Raw genomic sequence first — 21,244 nt, forward strand, 5'->3', positions numbered from 1 at the left:
AAACCAAATAAAATCTGACGCCAATTATGTTTGCCTCTCCTTGAGACAAACAAATGTGTGAAAACCGAAGTTTGTTATTTTGTGTTTTTTCTAAGTATTTGTAGGTATTTTGTATTTGCTATAACAGGCAAACATGTCAGTTCGATTAAGGAACTTCTATTTATATTGTTTCATATACAAAACAGTAGTTAAAAGCAAAGTTTAAAAACAACAAAAAACAATATTGAAAAAACTCAAATATTGTTTAAAATACAATATAGACAGTATATTATTTTAAACAAATTTCCAAATTTTTAGAAGGGCACTCTTTTCTCTTACGCTTTGTTTAATTTTATTATTTTTGTCTCTATAATTGTTTAAGTTACTGCTAAAATTATAAATGCTTTAATCATAAATTTTCTGTTGATGTGACTTAGAAATGGATTTGGGACAGGGGTTATATTGTGTCTACAACAATCAGAAATTTTGTATAGAGATAACCCAGAAATGAACACGCGTTAAGGGTTCTGCAGCACGCTCAGCAGAGATGACAGGAACACACAAAAGGCTTTTATTATACTGATAACTTTGGAATAAAATTAAAAAAAAAAAAATCATCAAATAAGATAATAAGCTATCTGAAATGCTTTTCAGAAAGCTCTCTATAAATTTTAATATTGGTACACGACAAACTAATGACTGTACTGGTTTTGACTGTACTTGGAATGTACGGAATGTGATTGCCGAGCCATTTGTATCTTTGAGACCATTGACCTTCATAAACAATATTTGTTCATTAAAACAATGATTTCAAACAATATTATAATTTCAAGTGTTATTGATTGGAGTATTATCAAACATTCAGTTTGTTCTCGGTTCACGAACTCACACTGCACGATTTCTCAGAAGTCTGCGGCTTGAATGCAGTGTACTTTCCGAATGCCAGATAACATTTAATACTTTTTTTTAAAATTTCTTTATTGATATTTACATCTATATTAAAATATATGTAAAAAGTAAATTTGATGTTAGTATGATACAATTGCATGAATGCAGAAATATGGAGAATTTATCCCTTTATAGAATTCCAATAACATTTCAAGACGAGAAGATCTCGAGGCCATCTTATTTTCAGACGCCTAGGAGGATTGTTGGGAAACAAGCGGTTTTGATGGTTGGGAATATAACCATCAAAACCGCTTGTTTCTTACCTAGCTTCTTCATTTCCCAACAATCCTCCTAGGCGTCCGAAAATAAGTTGGCCTCGAGATCTTCTCGTCTTGAAATGTTATTGGAATTCTATAAAGGGATAAATTCTCCATATTTCTGCATTCATGCAATTGTATCATACTAACATCAAATTTACTTTTTACATATATTTTAATATAGATGTAAATATTAATAAAGAAATTTAAAAAAAAAGTATTAAATGTTATCTGGCATTCGGAAAGTACACTGCATTCAAGCCGCAGACTTCTGAGAAATCGTTCAGTGTGAGTTCATGAACCGAGAACAAGCTGAATAATGTTTGATAATACTCCAATCAATAACACTTGAAATTATAATATTGTTTGAAATCATCGTTTTAATGAACAAATATTGTTTATGAAGGTCAATGGTCTCAAAGATACAAATGGCTCGGCAATCACATTCCGTACATTCCAAGTACAGTCAAAACCTATTAGTTTCGTGTACCAATATTAAAATTTATAGAGAGCTTTCTGAAAAGCATTTCAGATAGCTTATTATCTTATTTGATGAGTTTTTTTTTTTTAATTTTATTCCAAAGTTATCAGTATAATAAAAGCCTTTTGTGTGCTCCTGTCATCTCTGCTGAGCGTGTTGCAGAACCCTTAACGCGTGTTCATTTCTAGGTTATCTCTATACAAAATTTCTGATTGTTGAAGACACAGTATACCCTCCTGTCCCATTCCTAAGTCACATCAACAGAAAAATTATGATTAATCCATTAATAACTTAAACAATTATAGAGACATAAATAATAAAATAAATATCGTTTTGAGAGAGAGCGTAAGAGAAAAGAATGCCCTTCTAAAAATTTGGAAAATTGTTTAAAATAATATACTGTCTAAATTGTATTTTAAACAATATTTGAGTTAGTTAAAGTTTCTTAAGCTTAGCTCTAAAAAAACTCAATATTGTTCTTTAATTTGAATCTTTAAACTTTGCTTTTAACTACTATTTTAAAGGAAGAAATATAAATAGAAGTTCCTTAGTCGAACTGACACGTTTGTCAGTTATAGCAAATACATAATACCTAAAAATACTTAGAAAACAGACAAAATAACAGACCTCGGTTTTCACACGTTTTTTTGTACCAGAGAGGTAAACATGGTGGGCGTCAGATTTTTGTTGGTTACTACCTTTGATTTATTAACTTTTTTAACATGGAAGGTTGGTATCTAGTTCTGGTAAAATTGTCAATATGGAAAATTGAGGGTCCTGATGGATGAATTGAATTGTGACAAAGTAAGGAGCATTAAGGATTTTAGATTGTAAGGGTTGGATGCGAGAGTAATTCGGTGGTTTAGTGGAGTCCCAAAGCTCAACCCGGTAAGTTCAGATAGGCCTTGTTATAATCACATAAATTAGTGTTTTGTAATTAGTTGGAAGTTTAATCCATTTGTCTTGTAATAGTCAGAATCGACGAGCAGTTTCCTGTATGTTTTTTTTCAATCTTGTATGAGAATTCCAAGTCAGTGGTATGTATAAAAGTAGTCCTGAGTAACGGATATGTTCAACTGTAATAAGTGGGGTATTATTAAAGGATACAGTGGGTCAGAAAGTCATAGGCTTATGACTACTACTAAGTGTGAATGAATACTACTAAGTGTGAATGTGATGCAGTTAATATTAAATGAAAATTTTAAAATATAACCTGAAAACGTCTTATTCATATTGCGTTTTTATTTTATAATGTTATGACAATAATAGATAATTAAAGATACATTTGATTACCACCACACAAGTTTAATAATATCGGCAGTCATGAACAACATTCCACGGCAGGCACATGATTTTAGTGGATATATTCAACTATTTTTTAAACAAACACAGTCTTAACAACGTATCTATAAATGCTTTTAGATTATCTTGAATATTGCGTGTGCGTCATAATGATTAGATTCGAGTGTTTTAAAATAAATTCACAAAAGAATGAAAAAAAAAATTAATTCTTCTAATGAATAAAAGCAATAACCCCACACAATAATATATAAGAAATTATTTTCACGGGCTAAAATTCTGACAGTTGAGCATATTGTCTGAAATAATTACAATTGACTCATTCACAAAAATAATTTTTGACAAAATACTAATTTCTCCTAATTTGGGAAACATTTGGTTTTTGATAAACTTTTTCTCGGGATCTATTAAACCCTAAGAGCTTTACGAGGGAATTTTAGCACTTTTATAATAGGTGCTATTAATTTTATCTCGCGGTTGATACTTGTAAAGATATTGAGGACTGTAAGAAAAAATATGCGAAAGTTTTTGGCTTTACAGTTTTTCGGCCACCATTTTGTTATTAAATCTTATTTTTTAGAACTAATTACATAATATTTTTTAACCTGAAATTTTTTGTAAATTGAAGCAGCTCAAGATTTATTTTATGATTTTGAACAAAAAATTAAGATGGCTTCCAAAAAAATTAATTTCCCGCTTTATTTCTCTAAACTTTCAGTGAGTCAAAAACCTAAACCTACAATGAAGAAAAAATTTTAACTCCGTATTTGTGGGAATTAGTTCCACCCAAAACCTATTACTCTTCTACTATAAACCCAAAGATAATATTAAAAATATTACAAGCGAGGAATACAGTGGATGTAGGTTCTTTCATAGATGATTGTTAAAGCATCTTTATTTTGAGCAGTTGTTGAAACAGGTGTGGTTTGAATAAGCCTCACAGATATCAAGAGGGAGAATTCTTAACAGTTACGAATGATGTTAGTAAGAGTAAAAAGAGACAATAATTTATGTGAAAAAGTTTCAAGTTTAAAATATAAAAAGTTTTATATGACATGGGAAATTAGTCTGCAGAAAAATGTTTTTAGAGAATATGACATCAATATTTAAGGTTGTCCTCTTTGAATGGCCTGAGGGCCGAAACCTTGGAGAGTTTTTGGAAATAAATGCTGAGAGTAAATTTGGATCATATGTGTTTTTATAATAAAATAAACCACTATCAAACAATTAATATAATAAATCATTATGTTTTGTCTGTTTACTTCCATTCAGTAAGCCCTGATGAAGCCTGTAAAGTGCGGCGAAACGTCTCACAATAGTTTAATTACTATTTGTTTTTTAACGCACTCTGACCATCTTCTTTTTATAAATTAATACTGTTTGTATTAAGCTTATCGAGTTTTTGCTCTTTTACTTAAATGTGTTTTTTTCCTCACAAAATTGATTTCCAGATAAATTGTCTAATGTAATTGCATGAAATTTTTTGTTTAGCATATTTTTATAGGTTTAATTCTTATAAAGGAAATAAGTATTAAAAGCGATATATCATTGCAGTTCTTGAATCCTGAGATTAGACTTCCAATGGAACAATTTTTTTTTTCCTTCAAATGGGGAATGTTTCCTTCAGTGCTAATCTCTGAGATAATAATAACCATTGGGGAAATCTAATCTCTGAAATAGTAATAACCATTGGGTAAATTTTTAATTTCCTTAATGGTGAAATTCAATCAACAAACACTACACTTAAAAAAGATTAAGTTTTGAAATACCACTCCCTCCCTCTCTCCGCACTTGCGCGAAGATCCGACCATCAGGTGAGGTACAATTGAGGTTATTAAACTTAAGGGATCCCGACTTGAGCAATCGGATTGACAATATGATTGAGAATGGTTTTAAAGTTAACATATTTGAATAATGGAATAAATTCTGTAATACGACTTTTCAAAATTTTACAATTAGTTACTAAGAAAGGAAGAGGGACACTCAGTAACTCTCCACTCAAAAATGTTGAACGATCACGTTTCATAAGACATCTGCCTTTGCCTTTCAGTCTGGACCTCCATTTTTTATTTTCCTGTCATTCAGATTGACACTTTGTCTCCTCCTCTCAATATAATTTTATTATAAATTGAAATCTTGAATTATTTTCTAAATCTAAGTGATAATGACACCAAATGACTCAAGAACAAAGTCCCAAGGATTACATTTTGTTATCCTGTAAATGAGTTATTATGTCAAAAATAAAAATGTTTTTTTGTAGGGAATTTGAATATTTTTAATTTTGTAGCAAATCGACTGTTATTATTCAGTGGTAGATTTCATTATGAAATAAATGTAAATTAAACAATTTTTATATCTAAACACGACATTTGTTTTAGGTGAACGTATATTTGAACGTATATATATTGTATAGGTGAACGTATATTATATATTACATGCCATCTTCAGGAACAATCATTATTGAAAAAAAATTATTGTTATTTTGTATTTCCATCAAATTTTGTAATACAATTCTAAATTGAGTCTAAACATAGACATGTAAAATATCATGAACTTTTTATGACTTTGGGATTTTAATATATTCTAAAATATGTAAATGTAATTTTGTTGTTTTGTTAAATCTTATATATAGACTTATACACTTTTGCAAATTTATTCTATTTTTAATCCTAAATTACTAATGTGAATATTTAACTAAATGTTAATGTTTCTTAAAAAAGTTATAATATTTTACACTTCTATGCTTTGAATCAATTTAAAAATGTTTTGTATTGAATTAAGAATTGTATTACTAAATTAGATAGAAATACAAAATAAGGATAATATTGCCCCTATAATGAAATTTAAATCAAAATATTGTTTGTAAATTCAAATTAGTGAAATTATCTTTGCCTTTAACTTAAACAAATTTTTATATCGATCAGAATACAAATCTTATTTTTCTTTGGGGAATATTTTAAAGCTTTGGATCACAAAATTAAGAAAAAAAAATAATCATTTCAAATTAATTGTTAACCTATTATTGTTTGATGTTGTATTTCCAAGGGGCATATCAACAGGCAGTTAGTATCGACTAATCTGGGAACCCTACTTCCTTGAACTAGAAGTATTTTTTTAAATTTTATAATTTCTTTAGTTTTCTAACTAGTGCATTTATATTAGGTCTACCATTACTAATGTAGATTAAAGTTTTGTTTAGCTTAACAATGGTAATGTGTGTGATTTACACAATTGTGTTAATGACAGTTTGAAATTTTTATTACCCAAGTAAATATATGTTTCTTGTTAGTCTATTTATTGTGCTCTTAGAGGCAGTTTAAGCTGTGTTGTTTTCGAAAGATACAAATTCAACAAATTGGGTACTTATTAACATTTTCTCCTAAAGTAAGGTATCATCAATTAAATTTATTTTTAAATTTTGTATTTATTCAATGTAATGAAACAATTCAATAGATGATTAGGACTATTAGAGGGTCTTGTGTCAATTGATTTCAATTTACTAACACTCGCAAGGGATCAACTGTTGTCAGAAAGTTAGTTGTACAAGGCATTTGATGAAAGGTTATAATTCTTGTTATTTTTTAAACTAATTCATTCTGTCAGTTTATGAGTAATTTTATTTTATTTACTTGATACTTACACACAAGTAAATGTTTTAAGGATGATGCTTGAATGTTATTACTGAATATGTTGATTGCTTACTTCAAAATAGTGCTAAATAAATTTCCACTAACTTTACAAAAAATCCAATGTTCTCTCTTTTAGGAAAATTAATTGAAAAGTTGTAATTTTCCTAAAGGAGAGAATCTTTAATTGTATTACTTGTAAAGTTTGTGGAAATGTACTTAGCACTTGCAAGTCATCAATGAATAAAATATCAAATCAAATTAAGATTATATTAGTGACTTTCTCATAATATCAATTTTTTTTTTTCAAGATTATTATTTCCATAAACTAATGCTTCTTAATGTGTATTATGATATTTACCCGAAGAAATAGTTTATCTTGTTGAAGTAATCATTCATTATTAATTCATGTTTAGAGATAGGTTTTTATGGTTCAGGTTTCATTACAGTTAGATAGTATGTTAATTTCTTTTTAGATAATAGGCTAATCCATATATATTTCAATTTAAACTATTAGTTATTCTCTTGATTGATTTCTTTCAATATCTGGATTATAGTCTCATTTAGCCTGTTTAAAGCTTGATCTTTCTTTTTAATATTATGACATTTTTGTTAAATCAAATTTAAATTAATAAAATAATAAAGTTAAAATGCTTTTCATAGTGTTAGATTCCAATCTGGGGACTGGCCTATGCTGGGGGAAATAAGTGTTGCACATCCTGTTTTTTCTTTATATAATGAATTGAAAGATGAATAAAAATATAAAAATAATTCATTTGAGTTTACTGAATAAAAAGTACAATTAAAACTTGTTAAATAATAGTATACATTCAATTGAAAACTTTGTTCGTAGTAAAAATGAATATTTAAAAAGAACATAAAGCCAGGAAAAAGAATTTCCACATTTTGTTTGTTTGTACAAAAATATAAAGGTTTATTTGTCTACTTGTTCTTTACTTCCTAGAGTATAATTCTGTTCTTTCCTATCAGTATTCTAAAATATTTCAATCAAGTAAGATTTACATATTTTAACTATTTAATAATGCCAAAAACAAGTGAACTAAGTGCCTCTACATGCAAGAAAGTGATTTTATTGTGCAACCAACAAAAATCGTATCACAAAATATCAGATTCTTAGTGTCTTCAGATTTCTACAGTAAGGTACGAAATTAAGAGATATGAAGAATGGTGCTCAACTACAAACAACCGGCACTAAGGTTGTCCCAGGAAACCAAATGAAAGAATGGAGAAAAAATCAAAATATAAGCACTTAAAAATCCAGCTGATAGTGCCCTAGCTAATATGGTTGAATCAACCTCTGAGGTGTGGGTAAGTACGAGAAAGGTAAGGAATGTTTTAAATTCTAAAGGCATCTTTAAGGCAGGATCCTGAGTGAAAAAAACCTTATATTAGTGCACCCCAACCTTTTAACAAGTGCAGCTAAATTGGGAATCCAGCATCAGTTAATTTTCCAGCAGGACAGTAATCCGAAGCATACAGCCAATAAAACCTAAAAATGATTAATATTTAATATTACTCAACAACCGTCCACATTCACCAGACTCGAATGGAAGATTTATGGCATGTGTTAGACCAAAATGTTCGAAAACACCACATAACTGAACAAATCGATCCAAATTTAATTAAAAACCTGATTCACTCAATTCCTAGACACTTACAAATAGTCATTGATGCTAACTGACTATATACAAACTATTAAATTTAAAAAAATTAAGAAAACGTGTGGTGTGTAAATACTTTTTCTTGGAACTTTTGTAAGATTTAAGTTTCATTTTACTGAGCAAAAAGATTTTCATTTGAATTATATATGTATTTATTCAATTTCAAATATACTTTTTACTTTTTTAGGTGTATGTATTTTTTTATCACCTAAATCCATAATTTAATAAAAAAAACTTGGTGAGCAAATACTTTTATCTCCTTCTATATCTATGCTAACTCCATAAAACATCTGTTTTACTTTGATTATACTAAATATTTTTATTTATTTATTTTTTTTGTTAGACCTAAGTTACTTATTTAAAAAAATCTATTTTTCAGTGTATTAATAGGGAATATTGTTACTGTGAAGAAATGGCAGAAAAGCAGTTTGCATTAGAAGATTTGATAAGGAATGCTTGCCAATGTTTCAAAAAACAATTTAATGATATTCCAACACATGCCGCTTCTGCTCCAGGGAGAGTTAACATAATTGGAGAACACACTGACTACAACAATGGATTTGTCTTCCCCATGGTAACCAAACATCCAGTTTATTATTTTTTTTTCTATTTTATTTTCCATAGTAACCTTATGGTTGTATTTATAAATTTTACTGGTTTCATAAAGCAAATTAATATATCAGTTGTGTAGTAATATTTTAGTCTCTTTTGATATTATATTAATTATTTAAAAAAATTAAGAGAAATAAACACAAAAGAAAAAAATATGGAGAAAAAACAAAGCAAAATAAACAATGCAAAAGAAACATAACAGTTGTTTTGGGGGGGGGGAGGGTCAGTAGTAAATCACTTACAATAAGGTTGTGTGCTATATACTACCTGGTTTATTTAAAATGTATCTGGCATAGTAATGAATCCTTGATATTCCATATGACTGAGAGTTAACTGGATCATAGCACTTTCATGATTGTATGATAAGACTTTATACATAGCTTTGTACCTAGTACATGATTGTACTTTTTTACACAAGAGTTGTATACAATTAAAGAAATATAAGTGTTATTTACAATTTAAACTCTTTAGTTTACTTGAAAATTATTTAACAAATATTTCATCGATGATTAATTATGAGAGATAGTTGACCGTGGATGACGTACGAGGAGAAGATGGTTGGGGGTGCGGTCAAAGTGAAACACAAATAAGTTGGTGTAGCCTATTTAATTGTGCCAACGTTTCGGCTAGAGTTTCTAGCCTTCTTTTTGGCCGTTAGCTTGAAAATCAAACGCCTAATTAAATAGGTTACACCAACTTATTGTGTTTCACTTTGACCGCACCCCCAACCATCTTCTCCTCGTATTTCATAAATGTTCGTTGCAGGAGTAGATTTACCTTCATTTATTAGATTATTTTATATTTTAGGAGATTCTAAACCTTCAAAAATACAATTTATTAATGTCTTAGTCATAATGGTATTTAATTATGTTTGGATAGATATTGTTTGTTGCGATCTGATTTGTTTTCCATGTTTTTTACTCAAACAAAGTGGAATAAATAAATATTATTTTGCATATTTTTGGATCCCATCTCCCCTCCCCTCCTCATTTAACTGTATAGCAATAATTTACTATTAATAATAATAATTAATTTCAGGCATTACCATTGATCACAGTTGTGGTTGGAAAATTGAATAACTCAAATAATATAAACATATATTCAATGACAGAAGATTTACATGAACCAAGTAATGTAACATTCAAAGTTCCTAAAGATAATTATAAGTTGACACCTGGATCTCCAAAGTGGGCTAATTATTGTAAAGGCGTTGTTGCGAATTTCAAAGGTTAGAATGAAGTTATTGTTTCTATTTTACAAAAATTTTTATTTATAAATATCAAGGACTGAAACAAAATTATAACTTTTATCTTTAAAAAAAGAATAAACACAACTTTTAATTTTTTTGGTGGAATAAATAAGATAAAGAGTTTATTTTTTTCTAATTTTCATTCTTTAGAACTTTTAAATACAAGTTTTATTATAACTGTTATTATTTAAATAAAATAAATTGCATCCAAGTTAGGTCTCAAAATACTCTTTATTATTTCTTTAAAAGTCCGCCAATAGACCGCTTTTCAGCCAATTCGGCCATCCTAAAAGAAAATCTTAGATATAAATTTATACCTCACATCCAATAAATTTAAAAACTTTTTGCAGGTCATTCAGCCCAGGTTATTTATTTCTGTCAAATTACCTATTATGTCACTTATCCATTAATTTTTAGAACTTTAATTACAGATTATCTTAAGACTGCTATCACTTTCTTATCATACTCGATAGTAGTGTTAAGTTAATCTGTAATTAAAAGTTTTAAAAAATAATGGTAAAGTGACATCATAGGGTAATTTGACTGAAATAAATGACCTGGGCAGGATAACCTGCAAAAAAGTTTTTAGATATATCGGATGTGAAGTATAAATTTATATTTAAGATTGGCTGAATGGGCTGAAATGTTGGACTTTTAAAGAAATAATAAAAAGTGTTTTGAGACTTAACTTGGATAAAATTTATTTATTTAAACAATAATAACCAGTCTCATGAAAGTAAAAAGATTTTTTATTAAATTACTGTTATTGTTTATTTTTTTTTGTTATATTTGATATTTATTATAACTATGTCAAAAATTTTTTATATTATAAGGAAATAATATAAAAAGGAAGTAAATTGTTGACAAATATTTATTTCAAAATATAACAATGACACTTTAACAAACCTATTAATGCACACATTAGTTTAATTTTATTTGTAATAGCTCCTGCAAAATGCCACTTTCCAAATTATAGCTGAAAATTACTTGAAACATAAGCTAGAGCTGAAAATACTCCTTCAATACTGAACTGACTAACCTGTCAGTGAATAATAATAAAACGTTTTGGACAAATCATAGAAAAATAAATGAAATCAGAACGACCCAATTTTATTTTTCTTCATTTTCAGATATGTGAACATTTAGATAATTGGTGTTCTATAGAATTTAAATTTCAATGGATATTATTTTTTTTCCTAGGAACATTTTTAAATAAATCCTTATAAAATGAAACTCCAGCTGAAACTTTTAAATTACATATTATTTTACAATTTGAAAAAAAAATCATGAAACTGGTATATGAAACTTACTGAGTAAAGTGAATAATGTTTCAGTCTCTGATAAAGATTGATTAATTTTATGTAACGATATACTTATTTATATAATTTTTGTATACATACATGTATTTTATATATTTTTATTTTCTTTCATTTTCAGATTATGATAGTCTTTGTTAAATATAATTACATCTATTTGAGAAGCTCCAGATCAAAGTTCATTTTGTCAGTTTCGTACAAAATTCATGCTCACGTAGAAAAAAAATTCATATCCACTAAATTAAATTCATTTTGAAATGAACAACAAATTTCAAAGCTCTATAAATCTTTGACAAGGAACACATTGATCCTGAAAATTTCAAATTTAGATTTGTTTAAAAAATAATTCACAATTCTATGACAGAATGAGTTTTATCAAAATTTTGATTTGGAGCTTCTCATTTGAAGTACTATGCTTAATGTATGAAATTTTTACTTTAATAGAATCAGCATAATGATCTTTAGAATTGAGAAATTATTATAAAAGAGAGTAAGTATTGTAATCAGCAAATAATCTAATTATTTTTACTTTTCTACTGCTACTTCGTAAGGAAAGAATAGTAATCGAGTCTAATTTTTTATTTTACAATTCTCAATAAAGATATGCCTCTGAGTCCAAAAAATTCATCTTAGTCATTTGTCTGATTGCATGTCTGTGCTGTGATTATCTCTTGATTGGGTTTTTTTTGGGGGGGGGCAGAGCTCAGGCTGTGTAACTATTTGGGCACAGTTGCCAAAAAGGATGTTTTTTGGAGTGTCAAAATGGATGGTTCTAATGGTTTTGATAAAATGCCTGAAATGTAATATAAAATTCTACAGAGCAAAGAAGAATGATCTAGACCAGTGTTAGCATAGATACAGAATGATCTAGACCAGTGTTAGCATAGATACAGAATGATCTAGATCAGTATTAGCATAGATACAGTAAATTGATCTTTTTGGACTTCTATTTTTTAAAAAGTATTTTGCACTTATCCCCATGGAAACCTGTTCACTTTGTTAGTCCTAAACGGATAGGAAAGTCGTTTGATTTAAAAACCTCTGGATATTTCAATAAACAATACTTACTACTGTTTGTTTTATATAGATTGTCTCCCAGATCTTGATCTATAGGATTGTAAGTATTGTCAGCTACCAATAGGTAAACATTTTAATTAACTAACTAAAACTTGTTTTTAAATTTGAATTGTCCCACAAGTCATTTTAAAATACTGGTGGATCCCTTATTACAGAAGAATTTATTGTTGATTTACATAACCAAAATTTCATTGTTCAAACAGAATCAGGGTGGATCAAGTTTACTAAAAATTTACACATTGCTAAAGGTCCAAAATTAATAATAATTTTAACTAGCTCAGTGCTTTCTTGTATTGTGATGTAAGAAATATTTATTTTACTATATTTTGTAGAGAGATGTTTTGGGTGGCAATCAAGATAGATATACTGTACTGGATTTTGAAATTCTGAATTTGAACCTCACTTTGCACGAGCCTTAGATGAGGAGTGATGATTTCGATTTCTAATCTGTATTTAATTAAAACCAAAACTTTTTTGTACAACTTAGGATGAGCTCAAACTATTGACCAATAATAAATTAAATAATGTTAATAATTAATAATTATATGTTATAGGAAATGTCCCTGGTTTCAATGCTGTAGTAATTAGCACTGTACCTGTTGGTGGTGGTGTATCTAGCAGTGCTTCATTAGAAGTTGCAACATATACTTTTTTGGAAGCTCTCACCGGAGTTGTTGCCAAGTAAATTGTACTTTTTATTTTTTATTCTCTCTATTCACTACTACCTGTTAAACTTTCTTGTACACCTAAAACTATGGGTTACTCCTGACTAAAACTACAGAATTTATTTAAGTCTTACTTTAAGACTTCATATAATTACATTGTTGAAGCCAGTTATTTATAATTTGTACGATGCTGATATATATATGTTCATAGTAACAATTTACATATGTATTTAACTTCTCTGTTAATCTAATGAGTATATTTTAACAATTAAAGACTCTGTTTATATTTTAATTTTAGAAATACAAAAAAATTTGAATGAATTTAGCAATTAAAGTTTGAATTTTATGAAGAATGGCTGATAAACACTTAGTACCTTTATACACAATGGTTGAAGTAGTAATTAATAGTTGTTTGAATGTCACTTCTGCTTAATATATACCACTTTCATTGAATCTTGTTAGACTCAAGAATTCTCTAGAAAAGTATTTATGTACCTTTTTCCTTCTAATTGAATTATGAGTTTTAAATTGTATAATTTATTATTTTTTATAAATACACATACAGTTTGAAAATATAATACCATTATCAAAATGTAATAATGACCCTTAAAAATGACCCTTTTTCAACCAAATATTTGTATCATTATTTCTTTGATATAAAATACAATTAATACTCAAAGTATAGTCCATTGTGATATACCCTCATTAGCCATCTGCTAGCCAATTGCTCGATCCCACGCTGATACCATTGTTTGGGAAGGCTGTCAAAGAACTCTTGGACCACAATTTAAACTTCCGCAAAATTATCAAATTTTTCCCTTGAAAGAAATGGGCCACGGAAAGAAACAAGTAGTAATCCGATGGTGCGAGGTCTGGACTATATGGTGGATGAGGCAGAAGTTCGAACCCATGAAGTTCTATAAGCTTGTCTTTGGTTTGACAGGAAGTGATTGCTGATTCCTGAGAAGTAAGTTCATGAGGAACCAGTCTACTGCTCTTTTTCACCTGCACCGTGGTTAGTAGGTGGTGACTAGCAGTATCTTTTGACACACCACACTCCCTGGCAAGTTCGCAAGAACTTTTGGATGGATTTGACTCAACAGCTTTCTGCAGAACCTCATCAATATCCATTAATGGTCGCCCGGAGCCCTTCTTTCTTTCCAATGTTGTATCTCCACTGCTAAATTTTTCAAACCAACACCCCGCAGTGTGCTGATCGAGATTCTTTCCCCTTCATATTTCATAATTTCACAGGATGCTTCAGTGGCTGTGAAATTTTTTTCCAGTAATGCCTTAAAATTGTGAGAATTTCATAGGACACTGTCATGTTTCTTTTTTTCAACAAAAACTAAACTGAGGCTTTTTTTGAAGAAGTTGAATGGGATTAAACAAGCTTAGAGAATGGTCTAAAGATATTATTAAGTATTAAATAGGATTAAATTATTTACAGTCCTTTGATATCTTGAATTTAATTTAAAAATGGTCATATATATTTTTTTTTATATACACTCCATCATTAAGCATATTTAATTATCCAAACCTTTGTGTGTTAATAATCTTTCTAACATATTTTGAAATGGAAAAAGCGACTGAGAAACAAGATATTGAAAAATTTGTGCTGCCCAACTGCATTGGGTTACTACATAACACTGCATCCTTATAACTAGTAAAACAATGTCTTTCAAAAACTTATAATATATAGGCATAATATAATTAATTTATAATTTATAATTATATTAATATATAATTTGTTTTTATTTTCTCTCTCTTATATATTTGTCTTTTTTATTATTATTATTATTTTTTTGTCATTATTTTCCTATATATCTCTATGTAACTTTCTCCTTCAACCCAATACATTTTTTTTTCCACTTTAAAAAATATAAAATAAAATTACAATTATCAATATAAATAGTAAACATGGTAAATATCGTAACAATATACACATATACATAAAAATCTAAAATAGTTTTGGCCATTGGTAATATTTAATTAAAATCTAAAAACAAGCTCAACTAACATTTACATAGAAACAAGGAGAGAAATACTTAATAAGTATAAAAAGTGGTAAATATGACCAGTGATACATTTTATAAGAAATAAATATAAAAAAAAATTAATAAATATAGAAACTAGTTACTAGTTTTTGTTTAATGTGAATTGCCGAGGAACGTATCACTCTCGTATGACTGTACATAAAAGTAAGTACTTGAAAGGGTGACTGTCCTATGGATGAGATTATTTTGCCTAATATATCCAAGTGATTATCCTCTACTATTGGATATTATTTTATGTGCTTACGTAATATAGAGGGATAAGTAATATGTTGGGACACTCACAAAGTATTGCAATATAAATAAATATTTTTGTTTTAAATTCATACCTTATTTAAAAAAAAAAAATTATAATAATTTCTGTTACAGAGAAATATTTTCCACTTTACAAAACTTCTATTTTAGTGAAAACAAACATAATACTATATCATTTTTTATTCTCTATCAATGTTTGTCATTAGTTTTTTTTTTTTATGATAATTTTGAAATTTTCATATTCTAACAAAATACACGATTGAAGAAGAAATAAATCAAAAGAATTCTTAATAATATTATCAAATAATAATAGCGTTAATTATTTAAATTTTTTTAATTAGTGCTAAGTTTTACTTAAAAATAATGGTACTCAATATTTTTCAAATCTGTCAGATTAGTCTTAGTGCTATCTTCCCATATGCACTTCAGTCTAAACCTTGGATGTTTACCAGTTCAGTGTTAATTAATGTTATAGAAATCTGTTTGTTACTAAACCAGTTCCCTCAATTCCATGTATCATAGCCTTCTAAATTCTTCGGTAACTAATCCTTTGCTAGTCCAAATTTATTATGTAATACTTTATTTTAATAAAACCTTAAAGCATTGTTCTTTCCTTAATGCAAAAGGCCATGTTTCGCATCCATTAAGAACGGTACTAACAATAATAGTTTTATAAATTCTAACTTTTAAGTTTCTGGACAGAATGTGCAAGCTAAAAATTTTCGAAATTAAATTATAACCATAAAATACCACTGCGAAACATAACACATTATGATAAGAAAGGGTAATTTGATAAAAGTCAGTTTATTTAATTTGTCAACAAATTGACAAGTGTTCTATCAGGAGGAATAAGATTTGAAAATGGGCCCTAATTGTCACCTAATTATTTTATATAGGGTTTTTAATTTTCTCAGAAATTATTTTATGGAATCACAAAAAGGTATACCCAACTGTAATGAATTATTGATATCTTTAGAAATGATTATTGTATACTGATTGTGATAGCTTTAGTACTGAGATGTTTGTGGTGGTCTACTCATGCCCATTTTCTCCCTTTCTGTTAGCTCAGAAAGGGTTTATTTATTATTTATATTTTTTTACTAAATCACTATTGTGTTTTAAATAATTTATTTTTTTTTAGTCAAACAGAAAAAGCTCTTGCTTGTCAAAAAGCTGAACACGAATTTGCTAATATGCCTTGCGGTATTATGGACCAATATGCTTCAGTATTTTGTAAAGAAAATTCTATCCTACTTTTGGATTGTGGGTAAGTATTATTATTTTATTTTTTTTATGATAAATGGTTAAAAAAATAAAATAACTTTAGTAATTTATGTATGATAAAATGTACTTACTAAAATCAGATTTGGAACCTCAGAATTGAATAAGTATACTGATCATGTGAATGAAATGGCATTTTAGAACTGGTTGCCACTATGTTACTAAGTTTCCATAGTTACCATTTTTATTCAGAATTCTATTTATCAAATTTCATTATCAATTTTATTTTATTTTATTTTTTCCCCATTAAATAAGAAATAAGAGTCATACATTATTAATTGCAGAACTCAATGAAATAATAAATTAACATCGTTCTAATGAAACCTGTATGCAACATTTTAATGTTCAATGAGCAAAATATCTTAATGTATTAGAAAAAATATTTAAAAATGTTTAGATAATAATAAGAAATTATAATATTCATTATTACTTACAAAAACTTGTTTTTAAATAAGTTAAATTAAAATAATTGTTCTGTTTTCAATTATATTATAAATTCAATTTCTTCTCTATTTTTATTGGTTTATTATTTTCTATAATGAAATTTTGTAATCGATTATGGGAAAAAAAGTGGTAACTGCCTGCCTCAAAATTAGAGATTTTACCTTCCAAGATGATACAAAAATTAAATTAAAGACAATACTTTCATGACTTTTTTTGAGACCAGAGGATCAAACGTTTTTAGATTTGGTACCAGTTCTAGGTACTAATAGGTCGCTCCAGGATGCTTCTTTTAACTTGGCATCAGCATCCTCTACTTAGTTTCAAAATAGCATCTAATTTGAGGGTTTATCTTAGTCATTTGTAATGATAGAAGACAATAATAAAGTTTTTTTTAAAATTATTGTTTTTAAGTTATGCAAATTTCTACTTATACAAAGTTGATATAAAAATTATATTTTCTTTTAATTTAATGTTCTGCATATTTCCACAAGTCACACAAAAAATCCTTAAAAATATAATAATGAAAAAGAAAACAATTATTTCAAAACTTTAGTAATAATAGTAAAATAAAATCAAAATCAAATATAATGCAAGTTTATTTAAAATATATTGTGCTGTAACAACTACAACATGTGGGCTGTCTAATATGGTTTGGGCACATGTGCACTTTAAACGGCTCAGGGGAAAAAAATGAAAATAATTTTTTTTTTTTTTTGGGATCATTTGACCAAAATTGTAATACACCATTTAATAATAATTGACTACATTTTTCCCTAATACTGGAATAGTATTTAATTGTTGGTTTTATTATACTTAAATTAATAAAATTATTTTTTAAAATTAAAAATGTATAGCATCATGAACATGTTCTGTAAGATTATAAAGTAGAAATTAATGAAAATGAAAACAGTTTTTCATTATTTAAAACTCAATTTTTTCTTCATGTTCAAACTTAGTTGGGTTCAGATTAAGTTTTTCTTAATGCCATTTATTGTTGCTTACTTTACTTAACACTTATACCTGCTTCAGCTAGGTTCGGTTTTTTCAGTTTATTTTAGCCTGAATTTAAAGTTGAGATTTATTAGGTCGGTCTACTACTACAAAAAAAAATCAATCTATATTCATATGCTGAATTCAAACAAGCTCTGTTTCTGGCTTAACCATCAGTCAACAAGATGGGTTGGATCTGACCCATGTGTATGAATAAAACAGTTCTGGCACACAGTGCTTGATAAACTTTAGTGGGCGCTTAGGTAACCTTACTCTCAATTGTCCTCAAGTTGTTGGCCAAACAAGCTTCATGGTGAGGGATTTTTCCCTCCTTCATTCACTTTTAACTTAAGTTCTCGGTACTAGGTAAGAGACGACCTAACTTGTTTGTAATGTAAAGGGTCAGATAAAATCTATTTTGTTAAAGACTAGGATTGAGCATCTAAAAGATGAGGATAGCATGTTTTAAGTAATAAGACCAGAAAACAATATAGACAAACATGCCTTTAAAATAAAAATTTTGTAAGAGTACCTAGTACCTGATCATCAGGTTGAAGTTAGAATTTTAGTAGAAAAGAAAAATATATTTATTTTATGTATTACTAAAGCCGTGATAGAATTTATAGTATGGTATATAAATGAGGGGATTGGAAACATTGTGAGAAGATAGAAGAAAAATGTTACTCATTTCCAACCAACACGCTCTACTCTCAACTACTCATCAAATTATTCTTGCAAACTGAATTTCTAAAGGTACAATTTTTGAAGACAAAACGATTCAACCTATAATAAACAATTATTTTATAAAAGAAAGATTTTATTATATAGCCTCTGTTTGACTTAGAATTCAAATTTAATTTTCCATAGTAAGAACGTCAATTTTTAACTTTTCCAGTTTGAAAGAGGATTATAATTCGTTATAAAGATATGTGATAAGCTAGTTGCTGTAAGACATCTTCTTCAAACTTTGTGTGTTAAAATATCAGCCATATTTTCAAATATTTCTATGTGATTAATCTAGTTTCTGGTGCAATTTTCACTCATATTTAAAATTAAAAAATCAATACTAATATAAGAGATTTCGAAAGATAAAAGGATCATCCATGTACATCACTTTTACAACTTTAATTTGTGCCTTCTAATTGGCAATTTTTTTTTAAGAATGACAGAACAGTGCCACTCAGGAGATGCAAAAAAGTGCAACAGTGATCCAGACATCACTGCACCATCATTATGCACCACCAGGTATGAGGAGCGGCATTATCCAAGCAGTAACCTCTGTCGATAATGCCTCTTTCCAACTACTTAAATAAATGGGGCTAAATAACATAATCCATCCTGTTATGTATATATATATATATATTTAATAGCAGAATGACATGGGGACTGAATATTAATACATTAACACTGCTGTGGCATATTTCAGGATTCTAATGTAAAATAAAAAAAATTAAGATAGCCAGTTTATATGAACTAACAAACAAAAAAAGGCCTCAACAGTAATTTAACCTCAGGGAGGTCAGACACCAAACAAAAGTCTGAAAGCTAAAACATAAATGTTCTTGCCTGAAAAGTTTTGATTCTTAGGAAATACTTTTTTTTTTTGTTAATATTCTACATGATTATAAAGCCTCCTAATATTTGGTTAAGTAAAACACTGATTAATGAACCTGAGAATATAAGGCCCAAATGGTCATTACTATGATCGTGAAAAAAAAACATGAGAATGATACAAGCCAAGAACTCTTAAGGGAGATTGATGCCAACTTTCAGGATTTATGAAAAAGATGGTTCCATATAATAAAGTGGAATTCCCTGGAGCTTATTCATCCTATGTTTTTAGGATGGTTAATATGGTGAAAAAGTCATTCGTCAGAGTCGAGATCAAACAGGCGTCTGCTTCTAACTCATGCATGGTGGGAGAACTGGCACATTTGGTCTTATTCATATATTTATTTCAAACAATAACCCTGCTAGAATGTGTTTATTTTCTTCATATTTCATACAATTAAGTATTTTGGGTACATGTTTCATAAATTGTAAACAAAATTAAGTTTTATGGTATTATAATAACAGTTTAAAATGTATGATAATAATACAATTTACACATTAATTAAAAGTTAGTAGATGAACTAATGGTAAAATAATACTGATACAATGAATCTATATAGTACTAATATCATAATAATTTGGAGATAAATGCATTTTTCCTCACTATTCTACCAAAACAAAATGGGTTTTTTGGGGTCATTTAACACTAGCATACCTATCAATCATATATGGTGTAGATACATTGTCGCCTTATAAATTTGATTTATATAATTGAATTGGTCTTTTCATAAAATACTTTAGTCACACAATTAAGATTTTTAGAAATCAACAAAAACTGTTCCATTCCCAGGTGAACAAATCTTTTTGGAATTTTGTGAAGACTATCGATTGTAGTTTGAAGAGGAACGAGCATACTAATATGCATGTTCTTTACCAGATCATGGGCCTAACTTAAAGGAAATATTCATAAGAAAAAAAATCTATTGGAAAAAATTGACTTAAGTGATTTTTGAAAACTCAGATTCCATTATTACTATTATTCACTTATATTCTACTTATTTATATAATATTTTTATTATTTATGTATTTTCACATCTTTTATTACATTATTCTTCTCTGTTTTCAGTTGACCATTTATAATTTCATCACATAATAAAAAGTTTATATTCTATAAAAATTAACACAATGTATATAACATATAAAACAAACAAGTAAAATAATAAAACTTTATAAAGTGAATTAAATTAAGTTGTGCTGATAATACCTCACCACTATTTTATTATTGATTTATAACGTTTTGGCTTACCAAACCATCCTCAGGTACAACCTCTAATGATACGTAGTGTGATATAATGATGTTATAAAAAATAAGGTTATTTATTTATTTATTACCTTATTGTTTATAATCTTATCATATTACACCACATACTATAGAGATTGTACCTGAGGATGTATTGTAAGGGCAAAACATTAATAAA

General features: G+C 28.0%; 1 protein-coding gene across 5 annotated transcripts in view; it reads left to right on the top strand.

Moving 5' to 3' along the window:
- Positions 1 to 21,244, top strand: part of LOC106685971 (galactokinase) — a 48,806-nt gene that overhangs the window by 21,013 nt on the left and 6,549 nt on the right. For 4 of the 5 annotated variants that reach the window (XM_014429014.2, XM_014429020.2, XM_014429015.2 and 1 more), the window contains 5 exons: positions 8,652 to 8,846; positions 9,923 to 10,112; positions 13,081 to 13,207; positions 16,642 to 16,767; positions 19,377 to 19,460. In XM_014429014.2, coding sequence (XP_014284500.1) covers positions 8,652 to 8,846; positions 9,923 to 10,112; positions 13,081 to 13,207; positions 16,642 to 16,767; positions 19,377 to 19,460 — 722 coding nt within the window. The remainder of the gene's footprint in view (positions 1 to 8,651; positions 8,847 to 9,922; positions 10,113 to 13,080; positions 13,208 to 16,641; positions 16,768 to 19,376; positions 19,461 to 21,244) is intronic. The other variant, XM_014429019.2, reaches the window with a different exon arrangement.

Source organism: Halyomorpha halys, unplaced genomic scaffold (genome assembly GCF_000696795.3).
Source record: "Halyomorpha halys isolate HHAL.00 unplaced genomic scaffold, Hhal_1.1 Scaffold761.1, whole genome shotgun sequence".
In the NCBI taxonomy this organism is placed as follows: domain Eukaryota; kingdom Metazoa; phylum Arthropoda; class Insecta; order Hemiptera; family Pentatomidae; genus Halyomorpha; species Halyomorpha halys.